General features: G+C 38.2%; 1 protein-coding gene across 3 annotated transcripts in view; it reads left to right on the top strand.

The window, feature by feature from the left end:
• Positions 1 to 12490, top strand: part of TRIM55 (tripartite motif containing 55) — a 65730-nt gene that overhangs the window by 34482 nt on the left and 18758 nt on the right. For 2 of the 3 annotated variants that reach the window (XM_006261981.4, XM_059724034.1), the window contains exons 5-9: positions 1131 to 1364; positions 2694 to 2716; positions 2820 to 2944; positions 7891 to 8093; positions 11286 to 11564. In XM_006261981.4, the coding sequence (XP_006262043.1) occupies positions 1131 to 1364; positions 2694 to 2716; positions 2820 to 2944; positions 7891 to 8093; positions 11286 to 11564 (864 nt within the window). The remainder of the gene's footprint in view (positions 1 to 1130; positions 1365 to 2693; positions 2717 to 2819; positions 2945 to 7890; positions 8094 to 11285; positions 11565 to 12490) is intronic. The other variant, XM_006261982.4, reaches the window with a different exon arrangement.

The raw sequence follows: 12490 nt of genomic DNA, 5'->3' as shown, positions 1-12490 counted from the left end.
CCAGAAAATTAGAAAAAAAATAGGATTCAAAAGACACCACATTGAGAAATGCAGTTAGGACTCTAGTTGACTACATTGAAACTTAGAAAACTGGAATTAACATCCCTACCTGTGTCAAGAAAGTAGTGTTTATCTTTACTTATTATTATAAGGAATCAGGATTTCCATGTTACAACTCATATGAAAAATGGTAGCTCCAGGCCCCTGAATGGGAATTGATTCAGTTCATACTTCCAAGGAAAAACATCACCTACAGAGTCACCAACATCAGTTCTTGCCAGGCCCTGTGTTCTTTCCGGAAACTTTTCATAGAATTATTCAGCAAACCCAATCTTCCTTTTTCCATGCGATATGTTAATATGGCAGCATGGATGGATATAGGTAGGATTTTGCTGCACCTACAAATTGCATACAAGATCTGTACTAGAGGAATGTTATTTAGATGGCAAAAACAAGCATTTAAAGAATGCCAGAATTTTGGTTAGACCCTTAACTCTCCCCACCCCGCTTGTATTAATACATCACTATTTCAAAGTAACTTCATATACTATATTTTTCACAGTACTCCTACCACATTCAGCAAACATGCATTAGGTTTTGATTGTTTTGTACTTGAAGGAGTCTTTTCTTTGTCAGAGTAATAGAAGGAGGGTTTCCATGTAAATGAGAATCAGGCCCAGACAGAATTGTTTCAGGATCACTGGTAGACCTGGAATTTTTTCTGATTTTTTCAGAACCAATTTGAGATGCTCTGCACTGTTCAATGATCGTAACCATTCTTCTGTTTATGTAGTTAAGTTCAGCTGCTAAAATGCCAGTGTCTTCTTAATTAGTTTGTGGCTTTTAAGTATTATGGCAGACAGAGCATAAATGTTTGTCACCCCTAGTCTTATTAGTGTGCTGATACAGCAGTAGTCTATCTTTTAAAAAATTGTTCAGAGCAATCCATGATTTTTTTTGTTATAACAGATTTAACTTAGAAAATTGCAAAAGTCTCTTGGGTCTTTAAAAAACACCCTTTGTATTATTCAGAAAAGGATTTCTTTGACAAAAACACTTCTAAGTAATTGTAAAAATAGAAACACTTTTAAGCAACATAACACTTTTAACATAAACTAAATGATTCACAGGATTGCTGCAGAAGACAGAAGGAGCAACTGTGTGAAAAATTTGATTATCTGTATTCAGTACTGGAAGAAAGAAAAAATGAAATGACACAAATAATCACTAGAAGCCAAGAGGAGAAGTTGGAACATGTCCGTTCCTTAATGAAAAAGTATGCAGACCACTTGGAGGCTGTGTCAAAGCTTGTTGAATCAGGAATCCAGTTCATGGAAGAACCAGAAATGGCTGTGTTTTTGCAGGTATATTGTAGAGAATTTGATAGTGAAATAGGACAGAAGTGGGGGCAATTAATCAAAGATATGTTTGAAAGTTCTGAAGTACTTTTCCTATCAGACATATGTGAATGACCAGACTTCATGTGGGTAACAACCAAGCAAAAATATAGGCACAAGACTGTGTTTTTCCTGTTCACACCAAAAATGCTGTGGATTATAAATTTCCAGAAGCAGGAAGCAGAAACAATATTTTCATACATATACTCATATCAGAAAAGTACAACTGGCTGCCCATGGGTAACATGCCGTGGATTTAGCCATTTCTATCTGTGAGGAATTAGAACATTTTATTCTCCATTTTGTATATGCATTTTGACAACAGCAGGCCTTCAAACATTTAGCCAGTAGTCCATTGTCTAGGGCACTTGCCTAGGGAGAAGAAGACTCAGTTTTGAGTCCCAGTCCCCCTCCCCAACCCCCCACCTCCTTCCCCCCCCCCCCCCAAGGGGATTTGAAGCTGAAGATTGCTTTAAACTAGACATAAGGAAAAACTTCTTTACAAGTTGAGTACCAAGGGTTTGAAACAGGCTCCCCGCAGAGGTGGTACAGTCACCCACCCTGGCGATCTTCAAAAAGCATCTTGATGCCCATCTTCCTGGGGTTATCTGACCCTAGCAGTCTTTCCTGCCCAAGTGCAGAGGGGCTGGACCCAATGATCTGTAAGGTCCCTTCCAGCCCCTAACAACTATAATGGGTACTTAGTGCAATGGATTCTGCCCTGGCAAGGAGGGGTCCTGGCTTTGTGCCTTGTTCCCTGCCCCTCTGGAGCAGAAGCTGTCCCACTGCTATCTATCCACTTGCTTCCTCTGTTTAGGAGGTACAACATATAAAGCAATCATATTCTGATACAGATAGATGAAGAATCCAGGTTGTGTGCAAGTGCCAAAAATTACACACCTACATAAGGGCCACTTTAGCATATAAAAATGAAATAGGATTTATCTGAAAGTGTCTCAGCAAATATCACATAGGAAGTCAATTGCTGAATCAAGAATTAAACCCAGATTATTATTCAGTTTTCAAAAAAACGAAGTCAGTTTGAGATTTCAGATTTATTTTTTCCCTTTCCCCCTTTTGGGACCCAAAAAGAAACTATTGTTCAAATATTTTTAAAAAATTCCAAAGTAGGTCTCGTCTCATTCATAGGGCTCACGGTTGTCATTAATAATGAATGCTCAGGTTAGTTGGTTTAGAAGCAGTTGTCTAGAAGAAGAATTATGCCCTGTTGTACAAAATTTCTTTGACATAAAGGAACCATTTAAAAAGTTAGTCATTTCACTTTTGTTTTCACAGAATGCCAAAACGTTGCTTCAAAAGTAAGTACTTTCTTTTGGAGAGATAGTTTATGTTGTTCGTCTTTTATTATAAATTACAAATGTATTTGCAAAACAAGGTGAATGACACATATCTCTATTTTAGAATTACTGAAGCATCAAAAGCATTTCAAATGGAAAAAATAGTGCCTGACTATGAAAATATGAGCCATTTCACTGTAAACCTAACTAGAGAAGAAAAGATTATAAGAGAAATCGACTTTTACAGAGGTATGTTATTTATTTGACCTAAATTACTTTCTTAAATTGCAGCTATGTGTAATTTACATGAAGATATGGTGTGAGGAAAAGTCAAATAAGATATGCATAGCTATCCACAAATATAACTAGACAATTTTACACAAATTATAATCAAAAGCAAAACCTATCACAGTTCAGAAAGATATTACATGTTGTTTTCCTTTACTATAGTCTCAGTATTTTCATAAGAAATGGATCCTTCAGCCCTTATTGATTCTATATGTAAAAGTGTTGCAGTAAACAATACTGGAGATCCACTAAAACAGAAAGTACAAGATTAGTTTGCATTCAGTTCTAGTAAGCAATTGCCCAAGTTCTATATTTAGCTAAACTCTAAAAGTATAAAAGCTACAGAGGAAATCATTACAGTACAATGATACTAACAATTGTATGAAAATACATACATAAAAAGTATGAAAATATAAATAATATTTTTCTTTGTAAATATATCAGAAAAATGTCAGAAAATGTAAAATATATTCTACATTCTGTATTCTATATATTTATGGGAACAAGCAAAGGTTTATCATTCTTTCTTGTTTTAGGGTCTTGGTTTGATGTTATTTATATGCCCAAAATATAGCACGTACAAAATAACATGAAGTTGCTAGTCTATGTTCAGTAAAGTAGTGTGTAACCTAGATACCTGTTTTGCTTTATCTTACAAAATAATAAGAATGCTATGGGCAAAAACAGTTGAAATAAACAGATTTCTCACCTAAAACTTTGAACATTTTAAAATATAGAGGGCCACAGTGCTGGCCATTTATAATTTATCTGCTAAATAATCAAGCTCTACTAAGGCATTTATATTCATATAGTCATAATAAGATTGCTTTGATATATACCAACATACAGTTTCAACATAAGTAGTTCAAGCCTTCATTCTGGGTGAACTTAAACTCTCTCTGAAATCAATGGAGAGAGTTTGCAAAATCAGGTTAAGATAATCTCTTATATCAGTATTATTTAGCTTAAGAACATTTACATATTGTGAGGCAACACCTGGTTTTCAATTCTGTTTTCACTTGTTATAGGACACAACATGCCCTTTTCACTGACAAAACTCTCATGACCTTTATGTTATCAGTTTGAAGCTACATTTAATGCATCCATTCATGGTTATTTCTCTGAAGTGCAGTGATAGTTCTGAGTAAGGTCTGATTTTTTTTGAGGGGAACAGGGATGCATAATATGATTATGCAGAACAAAATGCCTAGTTAGATGTCTTCCTTTCAAAATATAGACAAGGGTCTTTGGGTAAATCTGATATCTTTTATTAAATCAACTCAAATGATTGGAAAAATTCTTTTTTGCAAGCTTTTGGATACAAATACCCTTTGACAGGCTAAGGAAGTGCCTACAGTTGGTCTGTGCTCTTTCTGGGGAGTCAGATGTTAGGCAGGTTATAATGTGTCCAGAAGTTTTTGTATACAGTAGGCTGATGAAGTGAAGTTCATAGGCACATCTACAAAAGGTGTTTTGTAAATTCCCTTTGAGGATTAGAAATGAGAGATTGGAGGGAGAGAGATTTTCTTGTGAAAGATATGCCCCCACAGGGAATAGGGTATTCTTGTCTTTGATAGATTTTTGGTGTGCATTCATTCTGGTATACAATTGTTGTTTGGTTTCTCTGACATATTTTCCATCAGGGTATTTGGTGCATTGAATGAAATATATAACATTTCTGGAGGTGCAGCTGTAAGATCCAGGAATGTTGATGGTTCTGTTGTGGGGTGTAGTAATTGTGGGCGTGGTGGAGATAAGTTGGCAGGTTTTACATTTCTTGTCACGGCATGGTCTGAATCCATTCGGTGTGTTTTGGGCCATAGGAAGTTTGTTTTTGGTGATGAGGTTGGCAAGGTTTGGTGCTTGTGTAAAGGCTAGGATGGGTAGTTCTGGGAAGATCTCTTTAAGAATTAGGTCTTCTTCTAGTATGGGTTGCAGTTGTTTGAGGATTTTCCATATAGGTTCCAGGAAGGGATGATATGACATAACCAGTGGTGTGCAATTCTTAGGGGGGTTTCCTTCTGTACTGCAGCAATTCTTTACATGGTGTCCGGGTAGCTCTTTCAAAAGTGTGATCTATCTCTCTGGATGAGTGTCCTTGTTGAATGAAAGCCCTTTTGAGATTTGTGAAGTGACAACCACAGGTGTTCTTAGTGTAAATTTGGTGGTATCAGAGGGCTTGACTGTATATTACTGCTTTCTTGGTGTGTTTAGGGTGATTGCTGGTTCTGTGCAGATATGTATATTGGTCCATGGGTTTCTTGTATATGGTGGTCTGTATTTTACCCTTCTGGATAGTGATCCTCATGTATAAAAATAAAATGTTAGTGCTGGAGTATTCAAGAGATAATCAGATGAAGGGGTGATGATTGTTGCATTTCTGATGGAAAACTATCATAGATTGCAGGTTTTCAGTCCAAGTGATGAAGATGTCATTGATATATCTTAAATATAGCAAGAGTTTGATGGTGCAGTCCTTGAGGAATTCTTCTTCCAGGTGGCTTATAAAAAGTCTGGCATACTGTGGGGCCATTATGGTGCTCATAGCTGTGCCCATCATCCGTAGGAAGTGTTGGTTATTGAAAGTGAAATTGTTGTGTGTGAGGATGAAGTTCAGTAATATCTTTAGGTCTGTACTCTGAGTTGTAATCTTGCTCTTGTAAATATGTAAGGTAGGCGGTGTGGGATGTTAATGGTAATGTCCATGGTGGCTAGGAGGGTGTTGCTGGAAAGGTGGTCTTGTTTTTAAAGTTTTCATAGTAAGTCTGTTGTGTCTTGGACAAAGCTCACTTTTTAGGTGACAAGAGGTTTTAGGATTAATTCAATGAAACCTGATATTTCCTCAGTTAGGGTTCCATGGTTGGATATGATAGGTCCGCCAGGGTTTCCCTTGTTTGTGGATTTTAGGGAGTATGTAAAAAGTCCCTGGGCTAGGTAGTGAAGGGATCAACGTCTGTAGTTTTTCTTGTAGTTCTGATGGAAATGATTCGATGGTAGTTTTGAGTTTCAAGGTGAAAAGGGGAGTAAGATCTTCCTCTGGTTTTTTGTAGTAGGTGGTGTCAGAGAGTTGTCTGTTGGCTGCTCTTATGTAGGCTTCACACTTAAAGATAACTATAGCTCCTCCTTTATCTGCTGGTTTTATTACTATTTGGTGGTTAGATCTTAGAGATTCTGTGGCACTTCTCTCTGAGAGGGAGAGGTTGTTATGGTGGTGTGTGTTGCTGATTATTTTATTGTTCATTCTTTCCATGAAGCAGTCAATGTAGTGGTCAAGGTTAGAATTTCACCTACTGTGAGGTGTCCAATCTGAGTTTGTTTTTTTGTTGTTTTTTTTTTGTTTTGTTTTGTTTTGGTTTGGTTTTTTTGGTGGGGGGGGGGAGGTTGATCTTTTTCTCAATGTAGTCAAAGGATAAAGTGTTGCTGGAAGTGGATTCATTTTGGTTGTGGGAATATTCCTTGAGGTGGAGGTAGAGGTGGAGGCAGAGGTGGAGGTGTCAGAAAAATTCTTCTAGTTCTCCACATTGAAGTATTTTATTAGGTATTTTTCTGGATAGAAATTCAGGCTTTTAGAGAGGGCAGATTTTTAGCTTTGGTAATTGTGTGCATGGAGAGATTGATGATATTTGAGGGTTGGTTGTTTCTTTCCGTTTCATCGAGTTTGAGGTTGGAATGTTGTAAGGCATTGGTGTTGTTTCCCTGATAGTTGATTTGTGGTCAGGAAAGTTGTTCATGAAGTGACTGGTTCCATTTCTTCTTTTTATATTGGATGAATGTTGTAGACCAACTTTGGTAGTCTCTTTGTATATATTGTATAATGTTTGGTAAGATGTCTGGATTTTTCTCTTTTAAGTTGTTGTAGCATGTAGTGATTTCCTTCCTGAGCTGATCTCTTTTGGAGTAGGTTAGGTGAAGAAAATGATTTCTAAGTTTCTCTGAAGTTCTCCTGCAAAGGTGTGAAGCATTTTGGAGTTGTGTGTAATAGTCAGAGGATTGCAGATGTTTAGTCCTCTGGGTACAATGTTGTGTTTCTTGCATAACCTTAGAAAATATATGTCACTGTTGAGTTTGGCTTCTTTCTTTTTCATGTTGTGTAATTTCCATTTCAAATAGCAAAATTCAATATCTTCCATATTTTGGGTGTATAGGCTGTAGCCGTGTTGGTCTAAGGGCAGAGACACAAGGTTCTTTGGGTAAATCCAATATCTTTTATTACAGATAAAACTGCAGATGCTTCCTCAGCCTGATGAAGGTTATTTGTACCCAAAAGCTTGCGAAGAAGACTTTTTCCAACTATTTGAGTTAGATACCGGATTTACCCAAAAAACCTTGTCTGCCTGTGTCCTTAGACCAACATGGCTGCAACCTGTATTCCTTTCAAAATGTGTTTTTTCATGAATATTAACAACAGAATGTGTTGCATGTAAGTAAGACAGACCTTGCAGTAGAGGCTGAGAGGAGTCAATGCCCCAGGGAGACTTCTGAAGACATTGTGCCTCAGGCAGGTCCATTGTCTCCTGGAATGCAGGGATGTAGCTGCTATACTAAATTCTGGCAGATTACAGCCTCTGCTCCTGTCCCCACCCCTTTGGGGACCCTAGCGTTACTAGTGGCACTAATGACTGTATGAAGAAGTAGGATGAGGCTCCCCCTTTCACCCTTGCATCATCATCCTTGTGCACTTACCCAGGGTGGGTGACAGTCTTGTTCTTCACAAGCAGGGCTTAAAGCCCAAGCTGTTTTTTCCCATGAGGTAAGGCCTCAGGAACAGGAACTCAGATCACCAATATATCTGCTGTTTGGCTGTCTAAGTGACTTCATATTCCTAAATACTGTTTTATCAAATAAAACATATATTTCACATGCTGTTGTGTTAAATGAAAGCTGTATTTATATGCATGTCGTATCAGAGGAGGATGGGGATGAGGAAGATGAGGAGCTCGGGGAAGGTGAAGAGTTTGATGAAGTCCGCACAGAGTCATCTGGGGAGGAAGAAGGGGTAGCTGAGAATATATCCCAGCACCCTCAGCTGGATGCAGAACCCAAGAGCACACTAGGCGGACCTCAGGCTCCACCAGACCCATCCTTTACACCAGCTGCTTCTGTTAATGAGGTAAATGCATCTAACAATTCTCTGACCTGTCAGTTATGCTTAGTGTCTCCTGTATTCTAGAGTACTGTGAATGATATAGTCTGATCTAATATAGACCACAAGATTTATGTCAGAAACATGTCAAAGATGATCATCAGAACAAGGAAGAGAGCAAAAAAATGTTAGTGCTATTGCACATACACCTAGATTCAAGCTTTGTATATAAAACTGAATTCCTTGATGAAAAACAATTTTGCTATGTTACTTAAAAGATATTTGGTTGCTAAGATTTAATTTTGTACTTAAATTCTTAAGACCAAAAACCTTGGTGCTCAGTTTTGTTGTTTGTTCCTTTGTTAAGTAGAAACGACACCAATTCCTATAACTGAGTTGAGAATTAAAAACAAGGAAAACTTTATAGTTCTATCAGATTTAGCCAGTCTTGAGGATATTTATAAGCCATTTCCACCTCACTTCTCTAATCTTTGTTTCTGTGAATGACATTTACCATACCTTCCTCTGGTCTTTTTATCCTGGGGATATCATTTAGAATTCATGTCTCATAATGTTAGTTATGGAAAAGCAAGGCTAATTTACCTTACATTTCTTACAGTGTAGTGGCAAACATTCTGGATTTGACATCTCTTTATATTTTTAGTCAATACTTCCATGGAACCATACTAAAGTGTAATACCAATAACCGTATATTTTTCAAGATCTGCACAAGAATAATAGGTGATAGTCACTTGCAGATCCCAGTATAAGGAATTCACTTAGAAGACATTAAGCTAAATTAATCTCTTATGCAACTCCACTCAGAGCCTTCAATGAATGTGGCCTGTTGTTCCAGAGCTACTCTGATGACTTTGAAGCTGCTGATGCACAAGCAAGGAAACAAATAAAGGATCCATGTTAATGGCAAGCTTCCTACTTCACAGCAAGCAAAAAATAAATTCACTAGATTTGGCCTTTCTTTGATCTATTAGAGATTTTACAGGTTTGTGCCTGCAGACTTGGGTAGGCTCTTAAATTAGTTTAGAAATGTCTTATATTGATTTATCATAGGTTGATTTCTAACCAGCTTACTTTAAATTTAAACAACAACATGGACATACAAATAATTTACAACAGACATAAAGCTTTACCATATGTGAGCTGCACTGTGGTAACTTCCTGTGTGCGCACTATTACCCTGTGGTGAGTAGAAGCTAAATCACATTAATTGACATCTGTTTCACTGAGAGCTAACTACCACAATTTAGTAGTGTGCAGGAGGTAAGATCATGCACAAAGGCAATTACCGTAGGATGGTTCTATAGCATCCCCACTTTTTGTGCTGTGGTGAGTTATTCAGGAATCCATATCCTAAACTAGTGAGAGCCAAACTTTTTGGCTGGTGTACCACCAATTAGCTCTGCACTCTCCCCAAGTGCTTCTCTAATGCACTTCCCAGGGGTGACTGGTGCCTCCTGAGTCTGCGGGGGCACAATTTGTGAGCGGGCCCAGGGGTGGGCCAAAAGTCCCATATCCACGCCTATGCTTCTGTGCCGTAGCTTAGTGTGCTCCCCCCCACCCTCAACATGCCGCCAGCCCACGCAGAAAAAAAACTGCCCCATCCTGAGTGGTGCTGAGTTGGGGGCCAATCTCAGGCGGGGCATGTGCCCCCCATACCTCCCCTACCAGTCGCCTGTAGCACTTCCCCAGTCTGAACTGCTGCTCTGCTTTCTGCCCTGTGCTCCCTGACTGATCTGCTGCTTTGCTTCCTGTGTTCTGCCCCATCTGCTGCTGTGCTGACTGTCCCCACTCTGATCTTAGATAGATTCATAGATTCATAGATGTTAGGGTCGGAAGGGACTTCAATAGATCATTGAGTCCGACCCCCTGCATAGACAGGAAAGTCCCCCTGCATAGGCAGGAAAGAATCTGTTGCATACCACACACAAAAGACCATTTGTGGCATACATGCAGCAGGTTGGCCATTTAACCTGTTTTCATTTGATCTAAGAATGTTGCTGGTGGAGGTGCACTGGTTTAATTTAATCAATGGGGGCATCTATACACATGGCAGACCTATGCTCTGATACATGCTAATTAACATGTGTCAGAGCAGACGCAATTAATTGAGTCTGCTGCGAGTCTGCTGGAGAATGCTAATTAGCGCACTCCAGCAACCTCTGCATTATGTGTATTCAGTGTCCGTGCATTTCAAAATGGCTATGGGAGCACTTTAACTAAAGCTCATTAAACAAGCTTTAGTTAAAGCTTCCCTGTCACCATTTTGAAGTGCGGGATGCTCAATACACATAATACCGTGGGTGCTTTAATTAGAGCGGAAAGGGTGTAGTGTTGCCAGCTGCTCCTGTCACTGATAAGGTGCAGTTGCACGAGTTATATTACAGAGACGCTGCCATTGGTGGGCAAATCTATATATTGATTGTCATTATAATTGACTTATTTTAGCTTCTCACATCAGTAGGATAAAGTTTGAATGATATGATTCAGTAAATTTTTTTTTTATTTTTTATTTTTAATTATTATTCACTCCAAACCTAAGTGAATCCAGTTGACTTCCATGGGCATTAGATTTGTCCCTTCATTCAGCATTCTCTTAAATGTATGGGGCCAGTTCCTGAGTGTGTACCACTACTTTATCTCAGTACTGTACCTCAGAAACAAGAATTCCTCTGAGTGTAAACTGAGATAAAGCTGAATAAGAGCCTCTGAATTTGAGGTATAGTTATTTTTCTGTACCAAACAGTCATTAGACAAAATCTCTCTAAAGCAAAGAGCCTCATTCTCCTCTTCTACAAGTTTTTATCCCACTGTGATTCCACTGATTTCATTGAAATTACCCTTCACTTATGAGTGGAAAGAAAATCAAGCCCAAGGTGTATCATTAAATTAATAAAGCGACAATTTAATTAATAGTTTCTCAGTTAAAACTCTCTTTAAACTTGATGGGGATTTTTGCTGAGTGAAGACTGAAAGGATTCAACCCATTGTTTGTATATGATTATCTATATATACAAATGCTAGACGCTTTTGCTCTGTGTTTCAATTCTAATTGTTCTGAGAACTACAGACAGTACTGCATTCTTTATAGTAAATTATAAACACGAATGTGGCATGCAGTAAAATGTGGTCTAACATGGAAAATTAACACAGCGCACTCTGCTGTTTTTGTTCTTTTCTACCTTATCTGTCCTGATTAAGGATCAGGTTGTGCCAGGTGGTTCTCAGCAGACTGCAGAGTCTGATATTCAAGTGCCATCAACAGCAGAAACTGCCGACCCTTTCCTTTACCCTAGTTGGTATAAGGCCCAATCACGGCAAGCAAGCACCCCAAATGCAACCCAAATACATGAGGGATTGAGTAAAGTAGGGCCTTCTGCTTCTCTGGAAATGAATGTAAAGAAGGCAGACGCTACAGAAGCAGCAACAACCAATGAGAATGCACCTGGGAGTGGTAAGGAAACTACAGCAACTTCTGAGGTTAGTGGTGATGACCTTCTCAGAGTGTATTTGTTAGGAACTGGGGTCCAAATGCAATATTTAACAAAAAATGTTTAAAGACACAAACACTATCTGTTGTTTCAGAGATATGGAAATAAAACTAATCTTAACCTCAAAAATTAAAATATTTTACTAAAACCCTTCAAAAATTAAAATAGTTGATTAAAATATATTATGGGCCAGACTCTCAAATATAAAAATCCACAATACTGTGCATACATTTGCCTGTGCCTAACTATGTGCCAATGCACAAACTATGAGTGAGCCAATACCCAAAACGTTATTTCTCATGTGTATGATCAGTTAGAGGTCAGACAAGTGTCTAATTGGCCAAGACTTTGCGCATCAGATATTTACATCCATGGATGCAATTGTACTCATCAGCTGCTAAAAATCTGGACGCTCATGTCACCTGCAGTTGTACACCTACTGCATAAGCAGCTGTTTCTTTTGATTCACCCACTGTAGTTTTACAGATGTGTCAGTCACAAATTAGAAATGTATGGCTGTTTAGTGTTACTCTTTTCTATGTGCCGAGTGAGATATGTAAATGTCAGGATTCTTTTCTTTGTCTGATAACAGTTCAAAAAGCATGGTGTGATTTTGGTTAATGTTACCTTGTAACAATTATTCCAAGGTTTTTTCTTCCACGTGTGTTTGTGACATGATCAAAAAAGAGCATGAGCATAACAGAGTCTAGCTCTGTATTAGAACATCACTATTATGACAGCAGTATGATGACATAATGTAGTTTGATGTGGACTTTTTTATCTTCCTTCTTAAAAGGACACTGTCAGAACTGGCAGCCTCAAAAATGTAACTTCTTTCTCTTTGTTTGGAAAGTCTATGTAATTCATAATGCTTCAGATTTTTAAGTGGAGCTGAGGGACATTTGTAAAATAAAT

This window comes from Alligator mississippiensis, chromosome 3, assembly GCF_030867095.1.
Source record: "Alligator mississippiensis isolate rAllMis1 chromosome 3, rAllMis1, whole genome shotgun sequence".
NCBI classification, from domain to species: Eukaryota; Metazoa; Chordata; order Crocodylia; family Alligatoridae; genus Alligator; species Alligator mississippiensis.
Note: the sequence above shows the minus strand (reverse complement) of the source record. Positions and strands in the feature narration are given on the sequence as shown.